This window comes from Camelina sativa, chromosome 5, assembly GCF_000633955.1.
Source record: "Camelina sativa cultivar DH55 chromosome 5, Cs, whole genome shotgun sequence".
Taxonomy (NCBI): domain Eukaryota; kingdom Viridiplantae; phylum Streptophyta; class Magnoliopsida; order Brassicales; family Brassicaceae; genus Camelina; species Camelina sativa.
In genome coordinates, this window is record NC_025689.1 from 24172348 (window position 1) to 24189051 (window position 16704).

Here is a 16704-nt window from a genome sequence, read left to right on the forward strand (position 1 = left end):
TGCCTGGTTTGTTTTATTGATTGTTGTTTGTGGCATGTAGAGATCTTATTGCTTGTGTGTATAGCCCAGTAGATGGGAGGATTGCCTCACTGAGTGTTTATCAAATACTCATGCATCTCAATTTGTGTTTGTGGTGCAGGTAAAGGCAAAGTGTGATCGTGGAATCAAGGCAATGAAGAGGAGGATGTTCTAGGGACTCGATTGGATGTTGTCTGGCATTGTTAGGTTGCTAGAGTTGGGTCATTGGAAACATTGCTAGGTTGCTGGTTCCTTGTTTCTTGTTGTTTGGATTGATTATTGTTGATGATTATGGTTATTGGTTTTTATTGGAGTATTATTGGATATTATGTTGGTATTGTTATTTCCGCTGATGTTTGTGATTGTGGTTAGGTGGCTAGTGGGTATGGGACCACTAGTTGTAGTTCTATTTATTATATTATTATTTTTTAAAAAAAAAAAGGGTCGGTCGTTTCATTCAATTGGTGGCAACTTGTCCTGTGGGAAGGTTGTTAAAGGGTGGGGACCAGGGTTCGAGTAACGCCTGGCGCACCAATAACCTACTGTGGATTTGGATGAATAGTTCCATTTGCCCAGTGAGGGGTTAGGATCGATGCCCTGCAGGGCCAGCTTTGGGCCTATGGGGGCAAGCTAGCGGGTTGGCTAGTGGGGTCCACGGGACGGGTTGTTACAACAATTTTCATAAAATTACAAACCTTCTTATGAAATAACATGTATACTCTTTACAATGATTTAGATATTATGAAATTTTTGTGTCGAAATACTAAAATGGAAAGCTTTGACAAATTTTATATGACTGATATTGATCAATTTAAAGTGGAAATGTGTATAGAAACATGTTAACATTTCTCTAATGTGAAATTTCAAATTCAACAAATCGAGAGTTACTAAGGAGTCGCAAACCAGTATCTAATTCATGTGTTAGACGCTAAACAGTCGCAAAAGAAGTTGCAAATAAGTCGCACATGTCGTAGCACCTTCGTCGCAAAAAATAGGAGTTAGTAAGTTATCAATAAATAAACTTGTGAACGGAGTATACGTTGCAAAATAGATGCTAATTTGTGACTCTTTGTTTTTTATAAATTACTGTCACTGAACAGTCTCAAAATGCGATTGTTTTGCGACTATAATATTTCCATCGTAAATGTGCGACTGTTTTGCTTCTTCTGTAAATTTAGTCAGGAAACAGTCGTAAATGAATCGCTAAGTGGTAGCAATTTTTTGCGACTGAATAAAGAGTCACAATTGGTAGTCGTTAAACGCAGGTTTTCTTGTAGTGGGTTATGGCCGATAAGATGTCCTAAACCAGATTTTTGAAATATACAATTTTACCTATACTTTTATTTGAATTATTTTTTTTTTTTTGACAGCAAGATACAAGATCAGCTCAAACGAGCCAATTGGTAGGGAAAAAGTTTACAAAGGTAACTTGATGTGACTCGGTTCTAGCACGCCGTGCCAGCTTGTCACTTTTATTTGAATTATTACTTTCTATCATACTAATATTAGCTGTAATTTTTAAAAAAATATGTTTCCTATTAAATATATTAATACTGATATAAAATAATAATAACCAGAAAAAGTATAAGTTGAATCTATATCTCAAGTTACTTTTGATGTAATTTTTTCCCCTCAAATGGACTTCCTAAATTAGAGATAACAATTTACATATGGAAATACACTATTTTGCCTACATATCTTATCTTTATTATGCCTTTATAAGGTATAATATATGCAAGAGTTATCTCTAAAGTTAAATCTTATCATTTTATACTCAATCACATGCCTACACATATGTAAGGGTAAAACTTATAAGATATCCTGCCATTTTAGTAAAATTGAAAATTAATTAGTCCAACAAAGAAATAAGAAATTCCTAATATGTAAAATCACCTTTTATTTATTATATAAACAATCTTCATAGAAAGGAATCACACTTACACATAACAAAGATAATAGATATGAGGAAGAAGGTGAAGTTGTCGCTCATAGAAAATGCAACGACGAGGAGAAAAACATTCCTGAAGAGAAAAGAAGGACTGCTGAAGAAAGTTGACGAGCTGGCGACTCTTTGTGATGTCAAAGCATGTGCGGTCGTCTATAGTCCGTACCAATCAACTCCGGAGGTTTGGCCATCAAGGGAAGGTGTTGAAGAAGTAGTGTCAAATTTCATGGAGTGTTCGGTGAGAGAGCGGACCAAGAATATGGTGGATCAAGAGACTTTTGTACGTCAAAGTATCGCCAAAGAAAATGAGCATTTGAATAAGCTGCGTGAGGAGAACCGAAATTCTCAGATTAAAGAATTTATGTTTGGTTGTCTCGAAGGGAAGATGGAGGCGCATCATCTTGATGGAAGGGATAAGCGAGATTTGAAATCTTTTGTTGATAAGTATCTCAATGTTATTACTCACAAGATTGAGATCCTTACTAAGAACGGTGAGTCTTCTTCATCTTTACCTCCTCTTATTGCGGATGCAGCTGCCCCAATCAATTTGAATCAAAATCCTAACGTTGAAGAGCATGAGGACATTCTCTCCATGGAAAACAATCACCAAGAACCTGTAACCGCTCGTCTCGCTGCCCTCACCATTGCTGATGCTGATGTTTCTGCTCCTAACAACACCAAGAAGCTTTAGTCTATGGGATTTATTCCGAGTGAAGTGATTCATTGTTTGCATTTTGTGTTTTATTTCCATTTCAGAAGACAAAATTCATATATGATGTCTTCTTTTTCCGTTAATTGCTGTAATATTTAAAGGTTTTGCCTTTAAATATATTATTATGTTATTTTGATTACTAGCTGATGTGTCTGCGTGGTAAAGTTTAGTTATTTTGATTACTAAACACAATAGTTTTAACAAGTTAAAAGACACCAAAAACGTACTCACATCATGGATTCCAAGAGAAATCAGTAGACTTGCGAATGAGAAAAGTCTTTGTAGAACTTTCTAACCAATTTTAAAGTTAATCAAATAATTTGCCTTTTAATTAATGAATAAGATCTTAACCTAAATTTTGTGTTTATGATCTTCCTTCGAACCACTCCACATTCGAAGTGGTATTAGCTTTGTCCACTATTTATGAAAAGGGGAATTTGATTTAAAAGGACATTTTTTCTTCAATTTGTCCCATTATGCCTTCTACGCTAAATTTGTCATTATGCCTAAATTACCCTTTAAAAAATGAAACTAACTTTTAAGCAATTTTAAAATTTCTGTCACCTAAAAACAAATTCTAGAAATAAGAAATAGGTTGCCATAAGGTGTTTTTGATGAAAAATTGATGTTTTAACATTAAAAAAAAAAAAATATTCTGCAACATTTAGAATACATTTTCTACTAATTGTATATATTCTGAAGATATTAGATTATAAATTCTACATACTATACATGTTCTAAATAATGTAGATTACAAATTCTTCGCACTCTACTTGTTCTGAAAACTTTAGAATCAATATATCTTCTAAAACTTTTAGAAGTCGGATTTTGCATGTGTTCTACAGAAATTAGAATATATATTCTACACATAACTCTATATTCTACAAATTTTAGAATTTGTTTTCTTCACTTTATACATATTCTACTGAAGTCAGAATATGAAATCTACATTTTATCATGTGTCCTGCGAAAATTAGAACACTAATTCTACACTTTACTCTATGTTCTCCATAATTTAGAAACTGAATCCGAAATTTAAGGAAACAAAATATTTACGTAATCCCGAAATTATGCTAATCATATATATTCTTAAGATTACGTTCTAACATGTTTAGAAAACGTGTTCTGAAAACATTAAACATTTTTAATCGATTTTGTTAAAGGTTTTTCAACATTTTCCTACGCTTGTGGGAGAAGCTACCGGAGTCGTCGACTCTCGCCGGTGGGAGAAGCTACCGGAGTCGTCGATTCTCGCCGGTGGTTTACAAAAGGGTGTCGATATCTCCTGAGAGAGAGAGNATGTTTTAACATTAAAAAAAAAAAAATATTCTGCAACATTTAGAATACATTTTCTACTAATTGTATATATTCTGAAGATATTAGATTATAAATTCTACATACTATACATGTTCTAAATAATGTAGATTACAAATTCTTCGCACTCTACTTGTTCTGAAAACTTTAGAATCAATATATCTTCTAAAACTTTTAGAAGTCGGATTTTGTATGTGTTCTACAGAAATTAGAATATATATTCTACACATAACTCTATATTCTACAAATTTTAGAATTTGTTTTCTTCACTTTATACATATTCTACTGAAGTCAGAATATGAAATCTACATTTTATCATGTGTCCTGCGAAAATTAGAACACTAATTCTACACTTTACTCTATGTTCTCCATAATTTAGAAACTGAATCCGAAATTTAAGGAAACAAAATATTTACGTAATCCCGAAATTATGCTAATCATATATATTCTTAAGATTACGTTCTAACATGTTTAGAAAACGTGTTCTGAAAACATTAAACATTTTGAATCGATTTTGTTAAAGGTTTTTCAACATTTGCCTACGCTTGTGGGAGAAGCTACCGGAGTCGTCGATTCTCGCCGGTGGGAGAAGCTACCGGAGTCGTCGATTCTCGCCGGTGGTTTACAAAAGGGTGTCGATATCTCCTGAGAGAGAGAGAGAGTAATGTCGAGATTTTTTATTTTTGGTAGGCGAATAATGTCGAGATTTTGTAAAAAAAACTGAGGAAATGGATTAAGAAAAAAGTATTTTTTTGATTAAATTTAGGAAGTATACAAAAAAGAAGAAATACAGAAAAAAGAAATTTTGGTTTTTTCTACAATTAAGAGTTTAATTGAGTTATTAAGGGTATAATTGAGTTATTAAGAGTATAATTGAATTTTTTCTGTATTCTAAAACCTACTCTACCAAACTTCAAAAAAAAAAGCATAATGGGACAAATTGAAGAAAAAATGTCCTTTTAAATCAATTTTCCCTTATGAAAATTGGTAAATATACAGTCAAGTCTAGATATGTATTAGATTGGTCCTAATATTTAAAATCTGAACGGCTTGGCGAAATCCAAGAGTCAAGTGACTAAAAATTTGAAGAGATTATTTTAAATCAAACTAGATTCGGACCTGCACTTATGTGCGGAGTTATGTTTGTGTAAAAATTTTTAAAATTGGAAAATTTTCACGTAAACATCTACTTAGATATGCATGGATAATATATATAAGAAAAAAATTAAGATATAATTTAAATAAGTGATATAACTAGATAATAATCCGCGCTGGTAGCGTGGAGAATTTTTTTCTTCTATTTTGTTATTTGTTAATATTATATTTATGTTGTATCATTCATTTTACATGTTATATAATATAGTACTATATGGTGAGTTTTGATTCATATTAAACTATTAATAGGTAGGCCTGGAAACTACTATCAATACCCGTATTCGACCCGTTTTTCGGGTTGTATCCGTCCCAAAAAAGGTACCCGCAGCTTTAGAGTCGAGTGAAGGGTATTAATAATTATATTATCCGTGAATAATGATCGAGTATCGGATATTAATTTAATTTTTGAGCGTCCTGTTACCCGTCTCATTACCCATTTTATTACCCGACTCATAAATACACGTTAATATTTTGTAGAATAATGTTACCAGTGTGAGGAAATATTTATGTAAATTTGGATTTGTTTGTTACAAAATAATAGTAGAAAATTTATTAATTCTATACATTTTATAAAATCATAAATTTAATTTACTTAAGGTCATACTCTGATTTCGACCCGTAGTTGGTACTACTATTTTGGTTTGGTGCAATATCAAATTCGTTAATTATACATTCGGTAAAGCCAAAAAAATCCAACAAAACATGTATTGACCCGTGATTTGGTATTACAAATTGATGTGGTCGTGTTTAGGGATCTTAACATACCAAATTCACAAATTAAAGTTATTGGTATAACATGTTATATATTAATTTTATAGGTGAAATTTACAATTAGGTTATGTATATTATCAACATTATACACTTAGTATTGTTTATATAGTGAATATTGTGTATAAACAATTAAGTTTTAGCCAATTAAATAGTTTGTTATTATTTCCTAAGATTTATGAAACAATAAATAGAGTTTTCTTATTTTGTAAACAAATCTAATATTTTCTTTTGTTAGTTATAAGAATATTAAAATATTATAGTATTTTCGTAATATGTCACATCAGAACTGGTTAAATTTTAAATAACATAGCTTAAATAAGTATATAGATATATTTTAAAAATATAAACAATGTTGTATCCTAATTTTAATATATATTTTATAAAATAATTTAGATATGTAAATATTTAATCTTAGTTTTATAAATAAATTAAAGTTTTATAATTTTTCTAAATAGTTTATTATTGTTTCCTAAAATTTCTGAAACAATAAATAGAATCCGTTTAGTTATTTTATTACATAATTTCGAAATAATTTTATTATTATTTTATTAAACAATTTCGAATTTTTTTTTGATTAATGATATCTTGTAATCTAATAAATTAATAATTACTATTCTTTTGGATAATCATTTTCAGGTTACACCAAATTAATAATAAGATTATGTTATTATATTTTGTATTAAAATACAGTGGCATTTTTTGTAATATCTTACATGGAGTAAGGTTATTTGTTTAAAGGTTGCTTAAATAAGTATATAGATGTGTATATTATTCTAAACTAATCCAAACATTTCCAACTGTTTGTTTAGGAGTGTCAAAACAAATTTGGATTCGGTTTTAGTTTCATTTATTTCAAGTATCTAGCCTAGTGTATATATTTCCCGTACCCATTATTAATGTCGCGATATTTGAAATAAATAGAGCGTTGCATTTGAATTTAGTTATTGGATATTTGAAAGCTACAATTAAACTTAACCATCCAAATTTTATACTTTCGTCTCTTTAGCTCTATTTCTTGTCCAACTTTTTATTAGATAATGTCTTTAGTTTTTGAATTACTTGTTCCCATTTCATACCGAATCTTTCTGTTAGATCAGATTTTTTTTTTTTTTTTTTTTTATTAAAAAGACCATTTACATGTTATAAAAAATACCTAAAATTTTCAAATAATCGTCTCAAAGTAGAAATTCACACCTCTAGAAGTTGACCCTTACTCAAATATTGAGATTTTGAGAATTAGATATCACTACCAATTTTTTTCTATCTAAGGATAACAACATTAAAAAGAAAAGAAAATAAGTAGTAATTTTTCTTTTTTTATATATAATAAAATAAGTTTTAACAGATTTTAGTTTAATACAAAAATTAAATAATTTAAATTTTAAGTGTTATGTTTGATTTAATTTGTGGTGTATGTGTAATTTAGAATTTTAGTAATCACATATTCAGATGTGTTAAAGTAGATTAACAAAAGCTATAAATACAATTACGGTTTTATTATTTCCATATATACTAATCATAATTAGTTAGTACTCCCTCCGTTTCAAAATATAAGATGTTTTAACTAAAGCACGCAGATTAAGAAGTCTTTACTTTTAACAAGTTCAACCAATCAGAAACAATACTGCATATTATAAAATACTAAACTAATCTAAAAGTTACATAGAAACTTGAAAACATCCTATATTATGAAACAAAAAAACTTCTCTAAAACATCTTATATTTTGAAACGGATGGAGTATAAATTTGTTAAAGAAAATTTTAAAATTTAAACTAAATGAAGATTTGTTTTTATTTAATTGTATTAAATTGATATGTCTTTACTCAAATATCTCAAAACATAAAACCAAATCAAACAAATTCACATATCTACAATTTTAAAATTATAGCTTGATTATAATGTAAATAAATGTAAACGATTTCCAAAAAATGATTTCTCTTGATTATAGCTTAATATTTTTATATTTATTTTTGTTTAATTTAAAACCCAGGCCCACATGTTTATAATTTGGCTACCAAGTCCAGAAGTTTCATTACATTCTTGTTAATTTTTTTGGAAGAAACGATCCCATATAGTGCATTTCACCTAAAAATAAAACATCATATGTAAAATGACTAAAATCCCTCGAAGTAATTATATAACAAAAAATTTCATACATCAAAATTTTAATGGCAAAAATAAAATAGGTTCGGTTTTTTTTTATAAATCGTTTTCTAAAAAATGTGACTGAGTAATGAGACTTTGTGAGTTTAATCATATATGTATTTATAGGGAAATATAGAGTTAATGAGAAAATTAGGTTTTATTTTATTTTTAGAGCTACGATTAAGCCGTAGCCTACGATTGTGAATAGAAAGACATCCTGATCAATGCACTTTCTTATGGTTGGAAGCAAGGTAAACGATGAGTAGAAAAAAATCTTGATAATAATTTTTTGGTTCACGTTGATTTGATGTCGTAAGAACCGTTGAGAGAGACATGAGCTTGAGGGATGTATATGATCAAAGCATATGAAATACAAAACCAACTAATTTTGAGAGCTATCTTCAACAAAAGTAATTTTGTTATTTGATCATATTTAATGTTTGTTTAGACTTTAGAGAAATCACAATAGACAGTAATTAACTTACATAACCATACATGATAAATATATAAAAATATATAAACAATTATAATAAGTTTCATAAGAACAACATAAGAAAGTAGTTTGTTCCATAAAACTCTTTTTCATTAAGACATCTATAACATACAAAAGAAAACAAAACGATGAGGATGAATGATTTATGAACTAAACACATAGAACAAACACTAATTAAAACTAATCACAATAAAAAAAAAAAAAAAAAAAAAAAAAAAAAAAAAAAANAATTGCATAATCGGAAGTTGTGATCAATTGGTAGACGTCTTCGGCACATCAGCATCCATTTGTATTTTTGGAATAAGTTTGAACTTTGAAGGTTTGAGAGTGAGTACTAACTTAGAATCGACGCCTGTATTTATAAAATGTTTGAGTCGATTGTGGAATATGCTTAGAAAATTCGAATATGGCTAATCCGTTATCACAAAATCCAATTTCAAAGATTTCTGAATAAACTCTAAAAAACGATTGTGTGATTTCCTAGTTTTCTGATCTCTCAAATATAATGCTAAGAACTACTATGGATAGTTATTAAATGTAGAATAAGAATTTCCTATAAATGGATTTATTGCATTATTGGTAATCTATTATCAAGCTACGTGATTTTAACTTAATTATTCCATATATTACTTGTGACTTTATGGTAGTTAAGCTATTTAGGGATACCAAATTGTTTACTTCTCTAAAATATTGATATTAATCTTTTCTATTTTTTTTATCAGTACCCGAATTGGTGATGTATGATATAAAAAATTACCTAAAATCGCGTTAAATAGTATTAAAAATTTTATAATCTAACGGTTTATATATTTTTTTTAACTTTATATAATAATTTATTTCCTTGTCTAACAGATTTCTTCTTTGAATAACCACAAAAATTGGAATTAATTAATGGATATTTTCTTAAGTTGATTAAATTACGTTTTTTTATAGATTTTCTTAAATTGATTAAATTCATTTTAAAGTAATTTGATTATCTAACAATTTAAATATAATAACCTGCTTATTATGGAATGTAAAGATGTTGTTTATTTTTTTTTAATATGTAGGAAATTTGGTTTGTTTGGCAACATGGATATTTGATATGATTTTTTTTTTTTTTAAGCCTAAGTGTGCTTTCCAACTAATAGTATGTCAATATAAACTAAAGGAAGAAAGATGGTCAGCTACACCAACTATACCATAATACATGACCACACATGCCAACTTTAGAAATGTATACTCAATTACATGAAGTATATGTATTGCATGGTCACATATACCAACTATATGATGACATATGCTCAACATCACAACAATTTTATTCCGGTACACCGTTCATCGAAATCCGGTGTTGACTAATATTGACCGGCGTTGACCTACAAAAAAATTCAAAAAAAAGATTTAGAAATAAAAATAACAAAATTCTTTAGGAATCATCTAATAAGAAACCAAAATAAGAAATTTAATTAAATTATTTAGGAATCGTCTATGATATTTTATAATTAAAAATATATTTGTATCTAATATAAAGATATATTGTTATGTTTCACTCATTCAGTTTTATAATAGTTACTTTTTTTTCAATTTCAAAACTTAATTAAAATTGAAATAAAAATCATTCATAAGATATTAAAACTTAAACTCAAACCAAAAAATCTTGTTGTAGTGAATCAAATAAAAAACCTATTATTTTAACATTATTAATTAATAAACATCAACTTCTTACATAATTTATTTAAATACATATATAATATTATTTAATATTCTCAACAACAAAAATATTTTCTACAATAAAAAATACTTAGAACCAAACCAATACATGTCAAAATCACTAGAATTATTCCAAAAAAGTTATATACTCATGGTAAAATAAAAGTTTTATTATCTGAAAATATTATTAATGATTTTTTATTTCACTTTTATTAAGTTTTGCAAAAAAAAAACTAACTATTATAAGGCTGGATGAATATAATTAACATATACAAAATATAATTTTATAATGAATATAAACATTTTGTTAATTTTTGAACACATTAGATAATTCAATAAAAGAATTTTCTTATTTTTGTTTCTAAAATTAAAAATAAAAAATTTGAATATTTTTGTTGGTCAATATTGGTCAACGCCGGTCAATATTGGTCAACACCGAATTCCGACGAATGATGTACCGGAGTAAAATAATCGTGATGTTGAGCACATGTTATCATATAGTTGGTATATGTGGCCATGCAATACATATACTTCATGTAGTTGAGTATACATTTTTAAAGTTCGCATGTGTGGTCATGTATTGTGGTATAGTTGATGTAGCTGACTATCTTTTTCCCTAAACTAAAACATTTTTATGTGGTATGCTATTTAAGGATATTTATTAGGAAATTCTCAACTACGTAGTCGAGGAATACTCTGTGAGTTTTAGTGTCTAAGATGTGATTTGCGACAAGAAACACTAAATCATGTACTAGTCTAAAGGAATCTATATCATCCTAAATTTGGGCCTTTTTTAAATATCTTTTTTTTTTTAAACTAAAAAGAAAAATTAGCTTATATTAGACTGACACATGTTAAGCAACCATTCTCATAATACTTTAGGAAGCAACGTTTCTCAACTTTTTAAAATGATACGTAAATCAAAATTTCCTTTCATCAACTTCGAGTATCTATAACTTTTTTTTTTCGGAGAATACAACATGAGATAATAGATTTTCTACGGTATTTTTTCTATAGATATTAATTATGATTTACATGGAAAAGAAAAGAAATATATTTATATATATATATAAATCTTACGTACAAGTAGGATTATAGGAATATCAAGCAATAAGCATGGTCCAATCTGCATATATGAAAGGTCTATTTTTAGAGCATTGGAGAGGACACTCAAACACGACATATATAAGTTATAATTATGCGAGCTCTTCTTCGTCCTCCTTTTTGGAGATGCAAGAGCAACTTCAAGATGCTTGTCGTAAGATGATGAACAGTAAGAGGACCAAAATCTTGCCCTTTCTCGATCCTCAAATTTGGAACAACATATCTTATACTTCAAGAACATAGATCCTAAGTCAGCTGAGTTTATGGATGTTTCACCACCAGCTATCGCCCCAGACAATATACCAGCTACTGTCCCAGGCTCTACACCAACCGACGTCCCAGCCACTACACCAGTCAACGGCCTAGGCATTACTCAAGCTACTGACTCAGACATTATATGTAACATCTGCGAACCAGAATTCCGGTTTAGGGGATGCATCGATCATGCACATAGTGCATCGATCGATGCTATGTTAGTTTTCGTGGACGAATTTAAGTTTAACATTGCGTTTTGGGGTTAGGAAAACCCTGGAATCGCTTATAAAAGCAGAAACTCGAGGGGTTGGCCGAGTTTGACCGTTTCTGGGAAAAAGAAAAGAGAGGAAGTGTTCTTGAGTGTTCTTGGTGAGATTCTTGGAATTTGGTGGTTGTTCTTGCAAGATCTGTAGCTGGGGTCATTGTAGGAGCTTCCTAGGAATGTAGATCTTCTTGTTTGAGGTTCAGAATCTTCTTGGCAAAAGTGAGTGCATGACCATGGCTTATCTAAGCTTGAGATTTCTCTGATCTGCTTGTTTATGTGTTGTTTGGCTTGTTAGAATGATATTTGGGACTTTGTGAAGCTTTCTTGTGGCTTGGGATTGAGTTTTTGATGGTTTAAGAACGGTGATCCGGCGAGAAGCTCGGGGAAAACGATGCTCGACATGTGTGTCAATCGATGCACTTTGTGTGTCGATCGATGCAAATGCGAGGACGACACGATTTGACCTAGGAGCATTGGTCGATGCCATGTGGAGCCATCGGTCGATGCAACAAGGGTTTTTCGTTAAATGTCGAGCATGCGTCGGTCGATGCAATGTTAGTGTCGGTCGATGCAGGCTAGTCTTGCATCGGTCGATGCGACCCTTATTGGTGTCTGTCGATGCATGGTTGGTGTCGGTCGATGCAGTACCTGGTTTGGTTGTTGATTGTTGTTTGATGGTTGGAGTTGCTTGTGTGTATAGCCCAATAGATGGGAGGATTGCATCACTGAGTGTTTATAAAATACTCATGCATCTCAATTTGTGTTTGTGGTACAAGTAAAGGCAAAGTGTGACCGTGGAATCAAGGCAATGAAGAGGAGGATGTTCTAGTGGTTCGATTGGTTGTTGTTTGGCTTCTGTTAGGTTGCTAGAGTTGAGTCCTAGAATGTTGTTTAGAATTGCTGGTTCTTCGTTTTATGATGATTGGATTATTAGTTTATTCGTTATGAATTAATATTGTTTATTAGTTTAATGGTATTGATTATTTTCTGCTGTTTGGTTTGATTGTGGTTAGGCGGCTAGTGGGTATGAGACCACTAGTTTAGAATATTTATTATTATTATTATTATTATTATTATTTATTATTTATTAATTAAAAAATTGATCGGGTCGTTTAAGTATACCAATCACTACACCTGCCATTGAATGACCACCACAACAAACAGTTCACCAATTTTCTCTACCTCTCCTATATTCGTTTTAATCATCTTCTTGGATTGAATCTTTTGGAACTTATGTGACATGTTTTGATCATGATGGAACAAATTTGTTTGATGTTGGTATTTTGATTATGAATGTGGAACAAATATGTTTGATGTTTGGTATTGTGATTATGAACAAATGTATATAATCACATTTATTCAGGTTTAAATTCATATTTTTTAGCTTTTATATTGACAAACAAATTAAAAAGGAGTTACTTAGTAGTATCAAATCATCCCCACATTTGTTACATATTGCAGACAAATTCAGTCACATATTATAAACACAGAGGTGACAAAATAGTTTCAAGTTCCTAACTACCAACTTAACTTGGTGGCAATGGTGTCATCAGTGCCGGCGTTGATGCGGTGCAAGCGGTGTTTTTGCACCAGGTTTTATTTAAAAAAAAAAATTAGAAGGCTTTGAGCCCTCAAAGTTTAATATTTTTGATAAAAATGATTCTAAATTTATGAAATCTACAATTAACACCTTAAAAACATCATTTTTTTTTTTTGCACCATGTCCAACAACAACTTGAGCCGGGCCTGGGTGTCATACTATAACGTTGGAATAAATGACTAAAGGGTAAGTGTCAAAATAGTTGTAAAATGTACAACCCTTTTGGGAGTTATTTGGTATGATAGTTTGCGACTTATTAACGACCATTTTTAGGTCAAGGCTACGACGTTTAAACTCGTTATGAGTTATTTTGACTTATAACATTGCATATTGGTCATAAAATTTATGACCCCAGTGCAACCGATGATAATTAATCTCGTAAACATGGTTTTAGATACTGCAGGTTTGTGATGATTTTGTGGGTCACAAAACTTAAGTTTTCTTGTAGTATTCTCTAATACAAGTTTTTAATTCATGCAAAACCCTAATCTCTTAATTTTCATCATTCAAGCACATGCCTAATACAAACCTTTTAATTGCCTAAAAGTGATCTGACAAGTTCTATGTATATGTTTTTGTAATGACCCATAGAGAAACGGATCAGAGCTATATTGTCAGAGCCGTGGCTATGTACAAAAAAAAAATAAACATTGGCTTCTGGCCTTTTATTTTTAAAAGAATTTTAAGGCCCTTATTTTCTTATGTTTGTTAATTAGGTTATGGCTAAATAGAAAATTTTATTTATATTACAGAAGGAAAAAGAGAATCACCATTGTTTAAAGCTTTCACCTTATTTTTTGCCATGTCTTACCTTTTTTTTCTTCTTCTTCAGTTAAAATAATAGAAAAACTAAATATTTTTCATGTTTAATTTCTAAATCCAGTTTGTAAATCTCATGTTTTGATACTTTTCGTTTTGAATTAAGGCATTTTTTTTAGTATTGCTTCTGGTCCATGTAACTCTTGGCACAGCCCTGTATATTGTATCTTCAAAATATATAATATAGATCACTACTATGGGAAATACAAGTCAACAATATTCATATGGATTTATAATTTTTATCAAATCTTTATTGTTTTATACACACAGTAAAAATATTCAAAACATGTAAAAGCAATGAATTATATATCCATCCATAGGAAAATGCTATAATGCACCAAATCACTCAAAAATACTATAATGTACCAAATCAGTCAAACAACTATGAGTTATGTTGTACCAAAACCAGAATATACTATCATACATGAAAACATGTTCTGTGTGTTCATAGCTGTCGTAGTCAAGGAGGTGCAGACAATAAGAACAAGTCTGGGAGGTTGGTTTATACCGACTCTTCAAGTCTTCACGTGTAATCATTTTAATGATCGAAAATCTTTGTAGATCACAAAACCTCTCTAGGTAGAAACATGTGGGATATACAGAAAGAAAACTTACATACCAAAACTTGCACATCGTGCTTTAAACCCAGAGAGATTATCTTGCCAAACAATCTATGGCATAGATCATTGGGCATGCTGCCTTGTAATGGCCTCTCTCGCCACACTGATGACATTTGATGTGAGGTGGCATCGATGGGTGATTATGTCCCGCTTTCACGCACTCTCAGAAATAGTGGCCAACTTCTCCACATGAGTAACATACCACTTCTCCCCTCCTTGAGGTTATACTCTGTCCTTCTAGACTGGATCGACTTCTTTTTTGATTCACGCTGTCACTTAGCATCTTCTTCACTTGTACTTATCTCGATTCTTGTTCCTCGCTTTGTTCTCCTTTGATAATCCTATCTCCACGTCCACGGCTCTCTCAGCCAACTCGTCCACACGTTTGTACGTCACAGCTACAAGCATACTACAAATATCTGGTCGTAGAGCATGTAAGAAGTGGCGAACCAGACTTGCTTCGTCTTCTCGTCCTCGGAACGCATACTTTCGAAGTTGAGTGAACTCTGACTCGAATTCACGAATGGTCTTATCACCTTGCTTTAGAGTAATGAACTCCATCTCTAATCTATCTCTCGCCTCTGGTGGAAAATCTATTTCTTCAAACTCTCTTCGAAAATCTTCCCATGTTGGATTCCTATAACCATACTGTCGCTTCACACTGGTCCACAAATCACTCGCATCGTTCTTAAGATAGTACTCGGCTACATCCTTGTTGTAATCTTTTGGGAAACAGGTTGCTTTAAAGTTGTTCTCCAAGTTTTGCAGTCACTGATCTGCCTCAATCGTACTTGGCCCTCCTTTGAAATACTCGGTTCTCAAATCCCTCATGATCGTCACAATTTCCAGAAAACTCGGGGACTCTCATGCACTAGGGCGCGAAGCTTGTTGCTGTCGCATAAGTGCCAACATCTTTTGAAATACGGATAACACAGGATCTCTTGCTATACTTCCTGGAATCCTTGGTCTTTCAGGTACCCTCCTCTGCCTCGGTGGCACACTCCTGGTACATACGGCTCATGGTTCCCTCATCGCGTATGTGGCAATCTCTGGTGGGAATTTGATGGCTTTCAAACAGGATTATGATATCGCGGATAACTTGAGTTTCCTCCATCAGCATGATTAAACACCCTTTCTCTCTTGTACCTTGGCCTTACTCTGGCTCGGTATAAGGATTCTTCCGAATTACTTCTTTCATAACTTGACCTCTTTGTCGTTTGATCGTAAGTCTCTCTTGATCTTGTCTCTCTCACGAAATCATAGGGATCACCCCCAACGGTTCTTGCTGTTCTTCCTCAACATCATATGGATCACTCTCTAATGGTTCTTGTCAATCTCCTCCAACATCATTTTGTTCACCCTCCAAAGTGTCTCGCCACTCGTCTCTAGACACATATGGATCACCCTCTAACGGTTCGTGGCAATCTCCTCCAACATCATTTTGTTCACCCTCCAAAGTGTCTCGCAACTCATCTCCAGACACATATGGCTCAGCCTCCAACAGTTCTTGCCATTCTTCTCTATCAGCCCCTGAATCACCCCACGACCGTGCTTCCTCACACTCACTACTTGACATCTGCACGTGCCACAAAGGGTAAGTCCTAAACCCATCTACCTAAAATCCACAAGGACGTACCGGTTTCCTAAAATTTACTTTCCGACTCATTTACTCGATAAAACATTTGAAAACGTGTGTCCCGTGAGCATCATAATCATGCTCTGATACCACCGTTGTAACGCCCCTAAACCGTCCTATGACCACGCAGGCCAATGGACAGCCATGAAACACTACGAT

The 16704-nt window shown here is 31.6% G+C and overlaps 1 protein-coding gene across 1 annotated transcript; it reads left to right on the forward strand.

Moving 5' to 3' along the window:
- LOC104789537 (MADS-box transcription factor PHERES 2-like) lies at positions 1979–2707 on the forward strand. Its single transcript, XM_010515218.2, has one exon. It carries the CDS (start codon positions 1980–1982, stop codon positions 2652–2654), a length of 675 nt encoding a protein of 224 aa, XP_010513520.1. The 5' UTR covers position 1979; the 3' UTR covers positions 2655–2707.